The following is an 18175-nucleotide window of genomic DNA, read 5'->3' as shown; positions in this document are numbered from 1 at the left end:
CATGGCCAATTCTCTGGTAGCTTGTAGATGGTCGCACCATTTAGAAGCAGCAATACAAAAAACAAATAGGTTGCCACACAGCCATTCCTGCGTGCGCTCTCCGGAAGCCGCTCAACGTTGCACACAGCGCTGGCATTGTCGCGAGCATTTATTACTTCAATTTTTTGCCGACAGATGACGCAACCATCAGCAGGTTCCCGTAATTTCAAACAATTGTGAGTTCCTGGAACTTTTTTTTCAAGAACTGCCCCACCTCTGACTATGCAACAATGCCATGCGATTTCGCTGTCATATATCATCATGACGTGACTTTTTCACATCCCATACAACTCATGTCAGAACCTCGTATGGCATCATTCAATTTTCAATACCATTCATGTTGACGCCAACAGCTACTGCGATAGCTACTTTTGCCATTTCATGAGGCACAAGGCTATTGCCTTAAAATAAAAAAGGGTGAGAAGGATTGGTCCTAGATCGGCCCAACTTTGACTAAACGACGATGTCATGAGATTATATTGTGGTATGTCACGATGTTGCGACACATTTACATTTAATATGGCTCATTTCAAAACTTTGTGCGGTGTCTCCCAATTTTTGGTATCATTTGTGTTGATGCCAACAGTTTCTATGACAGTCACTTTAGCCGTTTGATGAGAAGTATAAAGCCTTAAAATGTGACAGGGTGAAAAGGATGTACAAAGAGCTCACCGGCAGGGGAGCAGAGCTGAGGCAGGTCTGCAACGACTCCCAGAGCGGCGGCGATGAGCTGACCCGACTCCGAATCGAGGGCCCGCGGCCCCTGCGCACGGTGCCGCACGCCGTGCAGTGCCGAGGACAGCTGCGGGCTCAGTTGGGGCAGCTGCCGCACCAGCAGGCACAGGCACACCTCAAGCAGAGCGTGCACCACCGATTGCCCGGCCGCTAGCTCGCCGTTCTCACCACCTTCGCCCACAGTGGCCAGCACCGTCTCGGCCAGGCCGCGAGGCTCTTGATTCGCCGGCGCCACCTCTGCAAGTCGGGCATCACGGACAGTTGGCATGTTTCTGCTGCCCTTTTGTAGCAGGAACTGGTAATGGTATGTTGAAGATTTTAAAGATGATAGTCTTCCTTGGGGACTTTCAATGCAAAAAATTTGGTCTGTCTGTCTGTCGGTGGACTTGTCTGTTTGTCTGCCAAAACGATACCCAAAATGGTTAAAATTTAATCCCATCTGAAGCGCCCACCAATATTGATCAAGTTTCAGGGTTCATACTTTTGTGTTAGCGGATTAAAAAGCAATTAATGCGTCTATTTGAGGCACAATAACAACACATCAATATTCTGCATGTATCTCTTTATACTAGAAAAGACATAAGTAATTCTAAGGACCGTAGCGTTTATCACGCTGCGCTGACAATGCAATGCTTGCACGAAAAGGTAACTGTTTCCAATTCTTTGCTAAGACGACACGACATGAAGGTGACACCTATCCGTCGCCTTTTTAATTTAAATTTTGTGGTTTCATGAGCCAAAACCACGATGCTCACACATCTTTCGATTGACGAAGAAGCTTGTTGTGGCGCTCTATTATCACAACATTGTGACCGTAGAGCGACCCCCAATGACACTGTGAGGATGGGGGCATCACAATATTGTGATTGTAGAATGGTAGTGAGGTAGGTGCATTAGTGCCAGGTTTGAGGCCCTGAACAGGATGAATTTATCAACTCAGAAGCCTTGTTTACCGACAAAACTGCACAGATTTCCTAGTAGCTTTTTGCTATTGAAAAGGTGGATGCATTTTCCCCGTTTGTACAGTGACCTGAAGCATATGTTAAAAAACATGCTTGGTCATACTTGTACCCAGAAAAAGCAATAACACTCAAAACAATATCAGGCAGTGAGCAATGTCGTCAGTAATCAAAATCTGGTCCTCGGGCGAAACGTGTCTACACTTAGTACGTGCGATTAAATGCTGAATGCCTGTTTCTTTTTCCTTGAGAATAAAAAACAAGTATCAGTGCCGAATGTCGTTTCAAACAATCTCGACTATAAGACTGAATCCTTCTGCAGGATTTGAGCGAGAACAGAGCACCGGTAAGTGAAAACCTTGACCGACAAAATGAGGCACGGTAAACCCCCACCTCTCAATTTCTGCTTCCTCTCGGCGTCGTACGACTCCTGCCAGGCAGCCACGATGAGCTTGGCTATCTTCATGACCATCAGCTGGCACTGGGCACTGTCTCTGGCAAGCAGCATTCTGCAGCGTCAAAGTTGAATGTCATAAAAAGTGGCACCATAGAATGGTCCAACAATAGTATCTGGGGTTTTACGTCCCGAAACCATGATAAATTATGAGGGACGCCGTAGTGGAGGGCTCTGGAAATTTGGACCATGTGGTGCTGTTTAACGTGGGCTGATATTGCACAGCACACGAGCCTCTGCTATTTCGCCTCCGTCGAAATACACCGCCGCGGCCGGGGACGAAAAAAGCAACCTTCTCGACAGCAGCTGACCACTGTAACTGCTAGACGACTGCAGCGGTGAACAAGAGATTGTTCGTTGTAGACGACTGGATGTAGGCAATTGGAGGTCAATGTCCTGTCATTGAGTCTCTCCCCATTTACTTCATAAACATTGAAACCTCGTAGAAATCGGACAAACATTAGGAAAAGAAATCGCCACAATTCATTAGAACAATAATAGATGAAAACTTTCATTCATTGACGAATAAGCTTCACAGGCACAAAGAAACCACGGAAGATTAGAAAAACAAGTTTACATGCAAGTAGACGGAAGAGTTTTATAAAAGAAAGACAATAAAAGATGTGCATAGGTGACACTTTTGTTATCTTGTACAGAAATGAATATTTTTTTAAGGGTAGCTCAACATTGGTTTGCATTAGACGGTGACCGTTGTTTCTGGACTACACGATGCTGTCGGTGACACTTCCTAGCTTCTTTATATATGTGCACTGTACAATGCCAACAAACTGCAATTGCAAGTTAGCTAATCCTTTCATAATTTGCATCGTCCTCTCGTAAGTAGCATACTTCTCAATTCTGCAAATATATATCGCATAGTCTAGCAATACGTTACACTTGTGCACTGGCACACGACCCTTACCAAGCCTGCAGTCCAACAGTTATTGTGCATAAATCTACGCGCACGAACAACACTGCGAATGCAGACGTGGTAGAAGCCATTTCTGCATGCTTGTGGCTACCACAAAGTAATCACTAAAGTGGTGCAATGAATACAATGTGGTAGAATGGCACCGCAACTGATGCATTATGTAAGGTTCCTCAGTGCACGCATAGGCATTCATTGTGAAAGGTTTCTCAATGAGAACAACAGACCAGGACATGAGTAAAGAAGACTAAAGCATTTGTTTTGTATCCTTGCCTTGAGCCCCTGTGTGTTGTGTGCTTGCTGAGAAACCTTTAATAATGAATTCCTATGGGCTCGCCCAGTTTCCTATACTTTTACACGGCTGCGACACAGCTCAACACACACGCTGTTTTGAATACTCATGGAGTGCGTTAACAAACCTGTGCAGGACGTGACAGAGCTCCACCGACAGCTGCAGATCCTTTCCCAGAATCTCACTCGGCAAGGGGTGACTCAGCAGCTGGTGCAACGCTTGCAGACACACGGGAACGCATTCAGGGGTGTCGGACACCCGCTGGCCGCACAGCGCCTCCATGCAGATGCCTGAAAGAGGTGACAAATAAAAATGACAGAAGGCCACGCAAAAGTGGCGAAAAAACAAGAACACCACCACAAAAAAAAAAAAAAAAGAACACTGCTTGTATTTATATTCTTCAAGCATGAACCTTGAAAATTCTTCTTAGACTGTTCGTTGATTGAGGTGAAACTTGCCGAAATTTAGTATATTTATGCGCAGATTCCTAATAAGCAGTTGTTTTTTAGCATAATGTATAGTTTTTTAAAATAGCAACATTTCACACTCAAAGCTCATTATAATAAACCCAGATATAATCAAATACTGGTTTTAATGCAGTTAATGAAAAATAAACTTGCAATGTAGTGTTAGAAATAAACCTTTATTACGAATTTTGGAATATAATGAACTTGTTTTCATGTAAGATGCAACTTTATTATAAGGAGGTTCGAGTGTATATGTTTTTTGGGAGCAAAGCTTGGCTAGACTAAGAGAGTTACAAAGTGAATTAGCATACCAGAATAACTTGGAATGAAAACTGTATGCAAGAAAACAAAAATGTATTTTCTAAACCCATTTGAACAAAATTTATAGCATATTGAACATTTGTGCATGACTCTATGTGAAGCTGGGTGTTAAGTCACAAATGCTCATCATACAATGACTTCTGCTCCAATAAATTTAGATCATCCATTATTGTTTTCTAAATAATTCATTCAAAATTTTTCTACTATAAAAATTCACTTTGTTTCATTATGTTCTATTACAGAATGTGTAAAAATTGCCCCCTGAGATTCAAAAACTACAATGCCACATTCCTTAAAAGAAAAAAAAGTCCCTTCAAAACATGAGGAAAGGTTTTTTAGTTTCTCTTGTGTCTTGCCTGCAGCAGTGACACCTTGCAGTTGCTTTAGCGTCCTCATAATGCCATACGAATCTGTTAGTGTCGTTAATTTAAGTCCATTCTTATTTACATTCATTAATGAGCTGTAACGATATCTTCTTGTTTATAGCAACTGAACTTGCCAAGTCGACGGCTTACACAATCTACAGAGGCCACAAGGCCCGGGAGTTTGAAAATGATAGTTGTGTCCTCTAACAATTTGTCTTCAACTAATGGAATAATTGCAGTTTTCATAGCCTCTACTATGCTAGATATAACTGAACATGAATACTACAATGAAAACAGATAAAGTGAGTTATAGAAATTGTGACAGTCGTGCAATTCAGCAACTAATTCACTGTAACTATACTAACTGCCCTAGTTTTAATGTCGCAAAACCCCATGATTATGAGAGGATGCCCTGTAGTGACGGGCTACAGAAATTTTGAACACCTGGGGTTCTTGGACGTGCACCTAATTCTAGGTACGTAGGCCTCGACCATTTCCACTTTTATAGGAAATGCGACCACAGCGGTGGGGATTCCATCCTGCGACTCTCAGGTCAGCAGTCGAGTGCCATAACCACTAAACCATCATGGTGGGTTAATATTCACTGTAAATAAAATATGCTTATGCCACCATTAGTCAAGCCAATATCTTTAGTCTAAGGAAGCTTGATTTGCTTCGGGCTCGTCATACCGATTCCCATACAACTCGTTCTAAATCCCTGAGCAGCTAAACGCTACAGAAAGCTTTCAATTCATCTATATTGCATTCATACAGTATTTTTGTGCAAAGAAATGTTGGGCTAATAGCCAAAGGCCAGTGTAGGCCCATAGTCAATATATACATATAGCAGTTACAACATCATGTGCATATCTGATTCTCAGGAATAGAATGTTAACAGTCACGCAAGAGTGCATTCTACACTAGCTCCACAAAGAAATAATTTAGCACAGGATGAAATACATCAGAAGTTCGAATGTGTCGGCAGCCGAGCGCCGATCAAACATAGTCTCACCAAAGAGCAGGTAGAACCAGTCACGGTTGATCTCCTGGGGCGTCTGAGATTGCGAACTGCGAGACAGGTGCAGGAACGACTCTCCGCCGCGCAGTCCTCCTGTTCCGAGACCATCGGGTGGCGCCTCCTGGTGCAGACCACCTTCAAAGCCGCCGCCTTGCGTCAGCCAAAGCGATGCGGCGTGCAGGATGGGCGGCCATGCATCCCGGTAGTGGGGTCTCGCCGACTCCACCGTGTCGGACGTGTAGAAGGCTCCGCCATCATGAGGCAACTGACTTGAGAACTCTGCACGAAGGCGATACAGTTTTTAGATCAGTGTTGGGAGGACAGCGTGGCATTGGTGCTGGTTCGGAGCATCAAGCAAGATGTTGTCTTGCCAGCCCATGTGACCCTTTGTAGTAAAAAGGGGTTTGATTACAGTCACTCGGTTACGATCATGTTCTATATTATATAGAAGACATTTATTTACACCAATTACAACTGCTTTGGAGAGCTCAGCAACTATGTTTGTTTGTTTGTGAAAGGTCTCTGTCACTGCCTCTTCAGCCACAGAGTCACCTCACACTGACCACTCTCCCTCACTCTCTCACTAGCCATGCACCGCACCGTCCGGTCTTGCGAACAGCAGTCTTTCTTCAGCAAGGAGCAGTCATTCATCTTCAGAATGGTGTCATCATCGGTGTAATATATCGTCCACCAATTTCCAGTGTGGCTGATTTCATTACTGTGATGGAAAGTACCATGATACCCATTGTGGCCTCTAAAGCACCTATTATTGTCTGCGGTGATATTAACATAGACGTGTCTGGAGATACATGTGATGATTACGTGTTTTTACTACAATCAGTTAATCTGAGAAATGTTATTTCATCACCCACTCGCATAACAGACCACTCGGAGTCGATTATTGATCACGTGTTGTGTAACGCTGACCTGGATGTATCGGCAGGCGTATACGCTGTTGCTATTGCGGATCACAATCCCACCTTTCTATTTTTACCCCAGAAATACATTTGTGCTCCTGCCATACCTGCCATTAAACGAACAACACGTGTCGACTATAATTCCGTGCAAAAACTACTACAAGGAACGAATTTTGATGCCCTCTATGATGAAGACGTGGACGTCGAGTGTGATAACATTGTAAAATGCATTATGGATGTCATTGAACGATCAACGCGTAGCTGTTCGCGCCGAAATTATGACCATGCCATATGTCCATGGATGAATAGAAATATACTTGAGGTTTTGAAGCTGAAAGATTTTTTACTACGACAAATGGAAAAATAACAGGAGCAATGAATACTACCATCAAAATTTTAAGCTTTACAGAAACAAGTCAGTAGCAATGATAAGAAAATCCAAGAAGTGCTACTATACCAACCTAGTGAAAAAAAATGATGGTAACACGAAGAAAATATGGCAGATTGTTAAAGACGTCACTGGCATGGGTAGCAAAGAACGCATTACACCTGATAATCCAACTCGTGAAGTGGCCGACAACTTTAACGATTACTTTACTAATATTGGTCTCAGCCTTGCGAGGAAGTTCCCTACTCATATGCAGAATTTAAATGCACCCTGTACTGTTACCAATAATTTTGATTTATGTGATGTAACTGAGGATGACATCCGACAAGTAATTAATAAGTTACCAGGGAACAAGGCAGCTGGACATGACGCCATATCATCAAGGATTTTAAAGGAGAATATTGATGTATTGTGTGGTCCCTTATGCCATATATTTAATCATGCATTTTCCTCTAAAACTTATCCTAGTATACTTAAGACCGACAAAGTAATACCAGTGTACAAATCTGGTGATCGGAATCTTCCGGACAGCTACAGACCAATATCTGTTCTGAGTAGTATTAACACTACGCTTGAAAAACTAATATCGTCGCAATTAAGGCGCTTCCTGGGTGAACAGAATGTACTTTGTCCCCAGCAACACGGCTTTGTTGCAAACAGGTCCACTTCAACTGCTGTTTCGATGCTTACGCAATATATTAATTCCGCGCTACATGAAAACAACATAGCAATAGCAGTATTTTTAGACATACGAAAGGCATTTGATGCTATTAGTCATTCCATTTTACTGGAAAAAATGCATTCTTATGGGATAAAAGGTAACTCGCTTGATTTTTTTTCTAGTTATCTATCGGCACGCAAACAAAAGGTAGTCATTGGTGACATCAAATCATCCTACGGTTATATTAAATGCGGGGTGCCACAGGGTTCAGTTTTGGGCCCTATATTGTTCTCTCTTTATATTAATGATGTCCCGCGATCCCTACAAAGGTCAAGGGCACTGATGTACGCGGACGACACTGTTTTAGTTTTCACAGGACACTCCTTAGCAGATTTACAAAATGACGCGATGACCGATTTATCGAACATTTCGGAATGGTTTGCCAGGAATCAGCTGACTGTTAACTGTACTAAAACAAAGTATATGGTGTTTCACTCTCGTAGAAAACATATTGACGCTGAATCTCTTAACCTAACAATAAACAACACTCCTATTCAACAAGTTCCTTGTTTTAAATATTTAGGCGTCACTTTTGATGAACACTTACACTGGCATGAGCAAGTACAAAGTGTGTGCGCAAAGCTAGCCTATGGCTGCTATTCTCTAATAAAAGCTCGCCAATATTTTCCACAAGCTATTCTCCGCACACTCTACTTTTCATTGTGTCATTGTCACATAGGTTACTGTCTGGAATCGTGGGGTGTGACGTATAACAGTTATCTAAAAACTCTTGAGCGACTTCAAAAGCGTACACTGAAAATCATAAGCCAAGGTGAATCAGTAAGTAATATTTTCCAATCACAACGCATTCTCTCAGTTCCGATGTTGCGTGACTACAAAATTGCTGTTTCAGTAAATAACATAATTAATAGAAATTCACCTTTGCCTGCTGATCTTTTTTCAATTCCTAAACGCAATACGCGACATGCTTCGAATGGTAATTTCAATCTGCCCAAATGTTTTAATGTTTACGGAGAAAGACTGATACAGTTTAGTGGAACAAAAATATGGAACACGGTCCCCCTAGAGATTAAAACGGCACGTAATTTCAGCATGGCATGTAAATCATTTTTTCTGTGGAGTCAAGACATGTAAGCATGTGTGTGTGATTCGATTTTCATTGTATTTTTTTAATAAGTGCCTATGTATAGAAACTAGCTGCAAGCTAATAAGTATGCATATCTGCAAGAAAAAATGTATTACTGTGTTATCTGTATCACATGATTGTTTTTTTATGTTGTTACCTCAGAGCTGACCTGTACACTTTTTTATGTTGCACATTGTATTGGACCGTCCACTAGCCACTTTAGGCTATCGGTCCAAATAATCCCTGTAATTGCATATATCTATTTATGAAAATAAAGCTTCATTGATTGATTGATTGATTGATTGATTCCGTTCCCTAAACATATGCACCGGGTTCCCAAACATCCAGCCTATTCCGTGGGAATCCACAAGTGTCGGTCAGGGACCCCACGATGGTTTGGGAGTACCCGGAAGATTGTCAACACTCTTTGGTTCTCTGCCGCACGAAGTAGTCTGTAACCGGGCTACTGTTGCATTCAGAGGTAGAATTTCTGTGGGATGTTTACAATAGCTTTGATACGAGGCCTGAATTAGTTGCAGCATTTCTACGGACGTGACAGATTACAGCGACGTGAACAATGCTTCATTTCGATGGCAGCACTTCCGCTTGCTGATGACTTGCAGCATAACCATACCCACAAGCTAGTTGTCACAGTGGTATGATCAATGAAAATGTGCCCGATATAATTTATTTCATTTTTTTTATTTCTGAGTTGTCACAAGCCCTCCCTGATAAGACAAAGTGGATGAAAATTTTTGGGCTGAGTCAATTTTGTCAACCAGAAACTACAGTGCCATGGAATTTGAATGAAAACCCCACAAAGATTATATTAAATTAAATTGAACGAACTAAAATACATAGAATGGCAGCAAGTGCCTATGCTATGAAATGAAATAAAAAATGGTGCCGAATTTCATTCTGAGAGAAAACTGGTCGATGACCGTTACATGTACGAACGTGCAAAATATAATTACAGTCGAGTAAATTAACCTTCGCTGCCAGCTATGAGTACTCAGCGCCAGAACAATCAGCGGGCAACAGTCAGTCGTCTATTCTGTACGAGTTTCAGTTCTGTTTGGCATATTAATGCGGAATGTGTTATTGTTTGGTAGAGTACTCACTGGTTGACACACGGAAGTTTAGGGCTAAAGAATGCAAATACTTCCGCGCCCAGTGTTTGCAATCTGAGTCATAATGGTATGATCTTGATTCAACTACCTACAACAGAGTCAACATTACCTTTAGCAGCACATTTGCAGCAACATTACATAGTAATCATTAGAAATTGTTCATAGCAGTTGTCATACTAAAAAAAAAAAAGAGATGTTGCGTTACAAACGCGGTAACTGACTGGAGCTATCACAGCACATCTGCTGGAGCTCTGTAACCTTTCTTCATGCACAGTCGCGGCACGACTAGTAATTATGATGGCATGATGCGAACACTATGCTAAACCTGTCCAGTACTTTCACAGTAAAAATTGGGGAACGTTTAAGCTTCGCCTTAACAGTTGAACGCAATAGCGACATTCTGTTCCTAGCGTGTACTGCAAACACTTAGTGCAAGAAATATTTCCCAACTTGCTATGCACCCACTTCGTGGCCTTAATAGGTGCAGTAACGTGTGTACCTTTTATAGTGGGTGACCAAATTTAAAACCATGAAGACATTATGATAATCACATGTTGTGACATCCGATGACATTGTACGCTTGTACCACGCATTATTACTGCAATATTATGTGTTGCGTTGTGAAACAATTGTACAGGACGCGTGTGTTTGTAAAGCATGAAAGTTACATTCACTGTATTCACAAGGAGATGCTTGGCTGTTTGGTAGATCACCCACTTTTCACACAAATGACCTGGGTTGAAACTCCACTGGGACCCAGAATTTTCGATTATTTATTTTATTAATTGCATCTTCCCCAATTTTTGATTCACGCACAAAAATATGATTTTCCGCTCACAGCCAATGATGCTGATGCAAGAATTTCTGTGAAATGAGCTCTAGAACGCTATCACGTTAATATAGATTTGATAGAGAAAAGCCTTTTCGATGTCTGTGGACATTTAAACAACCCCGTGGCATGACAAGTCCCACATGACGTTGCAAGCACACAGGGCGGGTTACATTATCGACGGTCTCACCTGCCGGCAGAGACAGTAGAGCATGGTCCTTAAGCGCTGCCAGCCAGTATCTGCTCAGGCAGAGAAGCTCGGGGGAGACCAGCTTGAGCAGAGACTCCCTGCCTGCTGTGTCGTCTTCGCCAGCATCGTAATCCTCCTGGTCGCTCGAATCACCGCTGGCACGCTTGTTGGGTGCACCTTTTTCGTGCTCTTTCTCCATGGCCACTATGTACACCTAAAATGGCATCACGGACGATGGCTGTCAAGTGCTAATGGTGCAAGGGCGGCTGAAGCCAAAGAACATCGACACGGAACCCACACATTTATACACAGTTATACGCTTCAAACTCAATCTGCAGCACGAAAGTTGGCTAGAGGCATGAACTTTATCGACAGAAGTTATTCTAAAACAGTTTACTTGATGAATATACGAGTAATGGCTGAAGTCACAGATGCTGTACATTAAATGGGAGTCTGAAACCTTTGATACACAATCCTCATTTGCACAAGAAGTGCGAGGGCTCAGACACCTGTTTGTGCTCATGGCTAGGACATTGATGGCTAGAACAATGTCTACAAAGGCAACCTTCCACAAGGACTCTCTTGTAGTTGGAAAGTGAGACTTCTTATGAATATAGAAAGATATGAAGGGGAAGGTGGGAGGGGATAGTGTGTTACGTGTATCGTCTTTATTATGAACGATTCATTCTTGGTCAAGTCTAGCACGTTCAATTAGGATATGAGTAACAGTTAGGCTCGCTCCACCGCATTACAGAGATTTCGAGGCCTCCTCGTCTTCAACAGTCCCTCTTTCAGGAGGGAACGGGAGGAGAGAGGGTGTTGCGTAAATGTTTGTGACAAGGTGTCTTTTTTCTTTTCTGATATTTTGCGCTCAAAGTTGTTACTACGCTTAGTCACAACCCCCCCCACCCCCCCCCCCCCAAAAAAAAAAAAGATGGCAGCTCCACTCAAAGAGCCGCTGCAGGCCTGCCAATCGCCTGTGAGACAGTCGGACTAGCCGATTTCTGTTTGAACCAGAAGCTATTTTTCTCGGATAATGCAAATGCGAAGCATATCAAGAGCGTAACTTAAAGTCTCATACAGTAAAATCTAGACTGGACTCTGGCACCACTGTCTACACGGGCTCGTTCGCCGGTGCTTGTACGATGTGGGAATTGAGGCTGGCCCGCTGCCTTTGCGCGGGCTTTCCCGCCTTTTCTGCCATTCTCATGTCCCGACATGTCTGCCCTCCTTTGCCGTCAGCCGCGCTGGGAAGGGCGGAGTGACGTTTAACTCCCTCACCCGGTAGCGGATGTTGACGGTGGCGCCGTGCGCGGGGAGCCTCCCGAGAGGTTTGCGCGCGCTGCGTCGGGAGCAGCGAGTACAGTCCGGGACTTCAAACGGTGAGCCACGCATTCTTTTCCGTCCGTCGAGTCCCGTCGCTCGGGGCTCGTCGGACTTCGCTGACGGCGCCTCGCGCCCGATGCGAACGCTCACCTTTTGTTGCCCCGCTGCGTACTCACGGCCGAAGGGCAGTACGGTGTCCTAGTGCGTGGCCTAGCTACGCCGACCCGTCTCCCTCCGAAGCCAACGCGAGCGCCTTTGCCCTCGCTCGAGCAACCGGGCCCCCTTTGTTCCGGTGTCTCCGTGGATCACCTTTACCGCGGAGACGTGCTCGTGGCACCCCTGTGTAGTACTTTGTGCCCGTGGCGTGGATAAGCCTACTTGCTTTCCCGCCGCGCCTTTTTGCAACGGGCTGTACTGCGTTTGGTGTTGCCACAATAAAGTGTTGCGACTTGAGCAGTATCGTGTTTCCCGCCACGGCGACGGTTAACGCGTGCCCTGCGGCTCGCTAAGACCGGACCCACGCTGGTGGCCGTACTCCTTCGGGATACGTGTACACCACACTGGCGCCCAACGCGGTATCAAAAGCTCTAGCTTTTGATTGTTCTTAGCGAGTCAGTTCGCCTGCGCGATTCGGGCTCGTCGCAATATGGCTGCTTCGCGGGACTTTTGTCCGCTGTCCCTTTTTAGCGGATGCCGCGTTGCACAAGGAGGCCATTGCCTCTATTGACGGGAACCCTTCTGCACCCGTCTGTGTCGGCACCCCCTATTGCGGTGACGACACGAGGCGCCTAGCCGCTCCCTTTGGAGATGGCGCGTCGCTTCGGAATGGGCCTCTTGCCCTACCCGAACGTTACGCACAAGCGCCTCCGACGCCCGTCCGTGTCGGCACCCCCTATTGCGGTGACGACACGAGGCGCCTAGCCGCTCCCTTTGGAGATGGCGCGTCGCTTCGGAATGGGCCTCTTGCCCTACCCGAACGTTGTCTGCTTCGTGGCATGCCGCGTTGCACCAAGAGGCCACCGCCTCTATCGACGGGCGCCCTTCGGCGCTCGCCTGTGTCGTCACCCCTTTTTGTGGTGAATACACTCCTACGTGGTAGCTGACGCGCTATCTCGTGCCCCTTGTTGTCTGCCGAGAACCTGGATTGCGGTGCGACGGCCGCTCGCGGTGCCTTAGCACATGCAAGCGTCGGGGGCGAAACAGCAGCTTCGCCGCCATTCGGCGAGAAGGGTGAGTCCCCATGCGGACAAACCTTGGCTGTTAACCAGGTAAGCGGCGCACCGCGAAGCGGCCGAGCGGGGGAGCTTTCCGAAGGCCACGAGGCCGAGAGCGAACCCGTAACGCCGACTCACGCGGCGGTTGCTGCGGTCCTGAGTGGGCGCGATACCAGACTCCCCCATTTGGGAGAATGGGAATTGCTTTCGGCAGCGAAGAGCTACTGAAGGCTCAGCAGAGGGATCCGTTTCGAGTCTCGGAGGGACGGAGCGCCGTATACGCTGCTTGCTTTGCAGCGGGCGCCGTTAAACCGTCTTGACGAGGCGCCGAGCGCCGTTACGCTGCTTGCTTTGCGGCGGGCGCGATTAGGGGGCTGAAACAGCGTGTGTCGCTGAGTCCCCGGCGGATTCATTTTGCTGGACCATGACGGGCTCCTGCTGAAATATATAGCCACTGACGACGAGTCCATAGACCCGTTTAAGGTGGCTACGCCCAAAAGTCTGAGAGCCGCACTGTTGCGATCCTCTCACGACGAACCCATGGCCGGTCACCTGAGTGGCTCGAAAGTTTTTGCAAACTGAGCGATGTTGTGACCTGGCCCGGCACGAAGCGTGGTTTTTATCGCTATTCCGTGCCTGCCACGTCTGACAAACGGTTGAGCCAAGGGTTGGAAAGCCGCCCGGTCTTATGAACCGATTGTCAGTGAGCGTTCGTGGCGCGTACTAGCTGAAAGATCCCCTTTGGGAAAACTCAGCCGTGCCCACATCGCAGACCTGAAGCCCTTTGTCACGGTCTGACGAGCTCGCGCCAGTGCCCTGCGGCACTTCGCGCAAGCAACGGGCACACCCGGAGCGACGGACCGCATTCGGACCCCGCGCCGGTATAATCTGAGGAAGCGGTCACCTTTGTGATTTCGCGCCGGCGGCGGACTTCTCCGCAACCGAAGGCCCTCAGTTTAGTCTAGCCTCAGTATAGGTTAGCTTCTTTACGGCCTTTTCTCGTAAAGAAGTTGACCCCGCCATGTCTGCTGCCAGTGTTTCTTTTTTTTTTAAGTGTTCATGTGTATTTTATGTTTCTTTTGTCTAATATTAAGTGTTATTTGTATTTTGTTTTTTTTTTGCCAGATGTTTAGTGTCAGTATGCTCTGTGTTTACTTTTTTTTTTCGTGTTCGTTTCGTCTACCGCGAAGGGAGCTGTGTGTGACCTTGAGTGTCGGTGCTTGACGGGGGAGAGAGACGAAGGACGCTTTGCGCCTACGCTCGCGCAGCCGTCGGCGGTGTGTGTGCGTGTGTAAGTGCGTGACGCTTCAGTGCGAGCCCGCGAAGAGTGCGTCATGGCTTCCCCCCATCGATGCGGACGCTGGAGGTGGTGGGGGGTCATTGACCCACTGACGTCAGACCATCTGGCTGTGCTCTGCTCTCGGCCGTCGTCGAAGAAGCCCCGCTGCCTTTACCACCATGGCTCCTGCGCGAGGCCAGCTGAAAGCAGCTATATGCTGCCGGCCAACGCCATTCGCAGCCAATTTGGGTCGGCCTCCCTGAGCACTGGAGAGGCCCGGCTTCGCGCAACGTTCCAGCTTCATCATCGAGCCAGAAATGCGGGGGCCTCCGAAGCACAGCCGAGGCAGCGTTCGTCGGACTCGCTGCTTATCAAGACCAGCAACGAGCCATCAGTGAGCCCCCTCCCGTACCTCTGACCTCGCACTCGGGCATCGCACCCAGCGGACACTGTCACGCCCTTTTCCGCCCCTCCGCGCAGTGGACGCTATTCCCGCTTCAGCACCACGAACACTAGTGCCACGTTTCTGTGCTCCCTTCCGCAGTTATCTTTATAGTGTCATGTGTTTATTTTGTTATTTATGTTTTGTTTCTCCTTGTAATCATTTTTTTAGCAGCAGTAGCAGGGCTGGACTGAGGTTAGCTGTCGCTTATAGCAGTGTCATTTTAACTGCATGGGTGACGTCCGGCTGCCTTTTGCAGACCGGTAAAGGGCAAATTTAGGAGAGGGGGATGTGGGAATTGAGGCTGGCCCGCTGCATTTGCGCGGGCTTTCCCGCCTTTTCTGCCATTCTCATGTCCCGACATGTCTGCCCTCCTTTGCCGTCAGCCGCGCTGGGAAGGGCGGAGTGACGTTTAACTCCCTCACCCGGTAGCGGATGTTGACGGTGGCGCCGTGCGCGGGGAGCCTCCCGAGAGGTTTGCGCGCGCTGCGTCGGGAGCAGCGAGTACAGTCCGGGACTTCAAACGGTGAGCCACGCATTCTTTTCCGTCCGTCGAGTCCCGTCGCTCGGGGCTCGTCGGACTTCGCTGACGGCGCCTCGCGCCCGATGCGAACGCTCACCTTTTGTTGCCCCGCTGCGTACTCACGGCCGAAGGGCAGTACGGTGTCCTAGTGCGTGGCCTAGCTACGCCGACCCGTCTCCCTCCGAAGCCAACGCGAGCGCCTTTGCCCTCGCTCGAGCAACCGGGCCCCCTTTGTTCCGGTGTCTCCGTGGATCACCTTTACCGCGGAGACGTGCTCGTGGCACCCCTGTGTAGTACTTTGTGCCCGTGGCGTGGATAAGCCTACTTGCTTTCCCGCCGCGCCTTTTTGCAACGGGCTGTACTGCGTTTGGTGTTGCCACAATAAAGTGTTGCGACTTGAGCAGTATCGTGTTTCCCGCCACGGCGACGGTTAACGCGTGCCCTGCGGCTCGCTAAGACCGGACCCACGCTGGTGGCCGTACTCCTTCGGGATACGTGTACACCACAACTTCCAAGGGAATTATGTAAAGTACAGGCTTCGGATGGGTCACATTCTTGAGATTCGCGACGCTTGTTTGCTGAGTGTAAAACAAAGTGATATAAAGTTATTTTTATTCCAGACCTGCTTCATTATTTTGTATGTAAACATTATTGCAAAAAGTTTCCGTGACCAAGAGATGCAAGTGAAATCTGGACAAACTTGACCACCAGGGTATGCATTCCTCTGCAATTGTGTCAAATTTTGGCATCAAGAGATAATGAATTATTTCTTACAACACTTGAAAAAAAAAACATTCTCGTTTTTTGCCCGAAAGCACACATTATCTATTTATGTAAATAACAGTACGGTATTAAGTGAGAAACACTTAACCTTTCATCTGCTGCCACGTCAGGTGTGTCTGTCCAAGTGGTCTGTCCCCAACGCACCTCTTGTTTTATTGTCAAGTCGAGTCATAGCAGCGAGAAGGTGCGTCGGCTTAGCTTTGCCATAATTTTGCTGTCAATTTAAACGAGTTTTAGGAAGAAACGAATGCGAAAAAACACAAACTCAATGCAATATTCTGCACTGGTATGGGATGCCACATCTATGTGCAGCTGTGAGTGGATGACGCTCCACTTAGACTGTCAAATTCAACTTGTAAAGCTCCGACGTCACAGCAAATCAAGAAACCTGGCGGCCTTCAGCCTCTTTGAACAACAAAGGCACTGCTTTGGTGCTTTGCACCATGCCCCACTACCCACTGTGGGCGAAGAACGAAACTGAAACTGTAGAAAAGATATATAGACAGTTTGCTAGCTAACCCAATCCATTCTGAAGCCTGTACTTCTTATAATTCCCATAGGGGGTATACGATCGCAGTGCCGTATTCCTCTCTAGGTATTACTGTATGAAACTCTATGGAGTATGTAAATCGTAAGTGTTTTACATCCCAAAACCACTGACGGGCACCGTAGTGGAAGGCTGCGGAAGTTTTGCACATCTGGTGTACTTTAACATGCACCTAAATTTAAGTATATAGGCCTCCAGCATTTCACCTTTATTGAAATGTCATCACTGCGGTAAGGGTATGACCCTGTGAAATTTCAGTCATCAGTTGAGCACCATAAGCACTAGACCACAATGGCAGACAAATATAAATTATTAAAGGCTTCTCCTTACTACCCAGAACATTACGTTTGGCTGAGCAGTGATGTCAGAATCTTTCACAATATTCACCAGAATATTCAAGACTTTTACCTAAAACCTGTGACATAAACGTGGGAGTGTATGAGAAAAGTCTATACATTGAACATCATAGAAGTGCTTGATGTCACAAGAATGAGTAAGCGCTCTGGGATGGCGCATTCGTTTATGCAAATCATCTGTGAGTGGAACAGCTATGGCTTTGAACAGAGTTATTTTTTTTACTTTGGTTGTAAGTGAGTTTAGTGCAGTGAAGCTTTTTGGTATGGCAAGTTGAACACGACAAAATGTGAAAAATAACATAAATACTTTACTGTGAGTTTTACCTCTATGGACAGCTCACCTCAGCCCAGGCCTTCAGGATGGCCAGTTTCTCGAGGGTAGAAGCGCTCTCGTTATACAGCAGCGAGTTGGCCCCCTTCTGTAGCTTCGTCAGCGACGACACCAGCAGCTGGTGGACTCGCCGAAGGTCGTTCAGATCGCGAGCCACACCACTGCCAATCCAGGCACTGCAAACCTGCGCACGAGAAGCAGTAACGGGCACGTTACGAATGACCACATACATGTACTAATAAGGAAAATCGATAACCCTCGAGAATTTAAGCATGAGTCGGCAGCATGGCAAATGAGCACCAGTCGCTGGCTACACGACAGTTGAGCCAGGGGGCCAGGTTATGTAAGAACACTTTCATCATCGTGCTCTCACAAAACGAACATAGAGAGATGACTAAATCATATATTTAGAAGCTCTTTAGAGATACACATTGTATTAGGCTGACAAGTTGATGAGAGGAAACAAATGCCCAGTCAGGTTTTGTTTGATTGCCTGTAATGGCACTCAAGAACATTTCTTAAAAAAAATATTGT

At 46.4% G+C, this 18175-nt stretch overlaps 1 protein-coding gene across 3 annotated transcripts in view; it reads right to left on the bottom strand.

The window, feature by feature from the left end:
- The window catches only part of LOC119167090 (HEAT repeat-containing protein 5B), a 77929-nt gene that overhangs the window by 10640 nt on the left and 49114 nt on the right, over positions 1 to 18175 (bottom strand). For all 3 annotated transcript variants that reach the window (XM_075867079.1, XM_037418509.2, XM_075867080.1), the window contains 6 exons: positions 17652 to 17825; positions 10841 to 11054; positions 5573 to 5857; positions 3535 to 3697; positions 2127 to 2242; positions 712 to 1011 (listed from right to left, as the gene is read on the bottom strand). In XM_075867079.1, coding sequence (XP_075723194.1) covers positions 712 to 1011; positions 2127 to 2242; positions 3535 to 3697; positions 5573 to 5857; positions 10841 to 11054; positions 17652 to 17825 — 1252 coding nt within the window. The remainder of the gene's footprint in view (positions 1 to 711; positions 1012 to 2126; positions 2243 to 3534; positions 3698 to 5572; positions 5858 to 10840; positions 11055 to 17651; positions 17826 to 18175) is intronic.

This window comes from Rhipicephalus microplus, chromosome 6 (assembly GCF_043290135.1).
Source record: "Rhipicephalus microplus isolate Deutch F79 chromosome 6, USDA_Rmic, whole genome shotgun sequence".
Lineage (NCBI taxonomy): Eukaryota > Metazoa > Arthropoda > Arachnida > Ixodida > Ixodidae > Rhipicephalus > Rhipicephalus microplus.
Note: the sequence above shows the minus strand (reverse complement) of the source record. Positions and strands in the feature narration are given on the sequence as shown.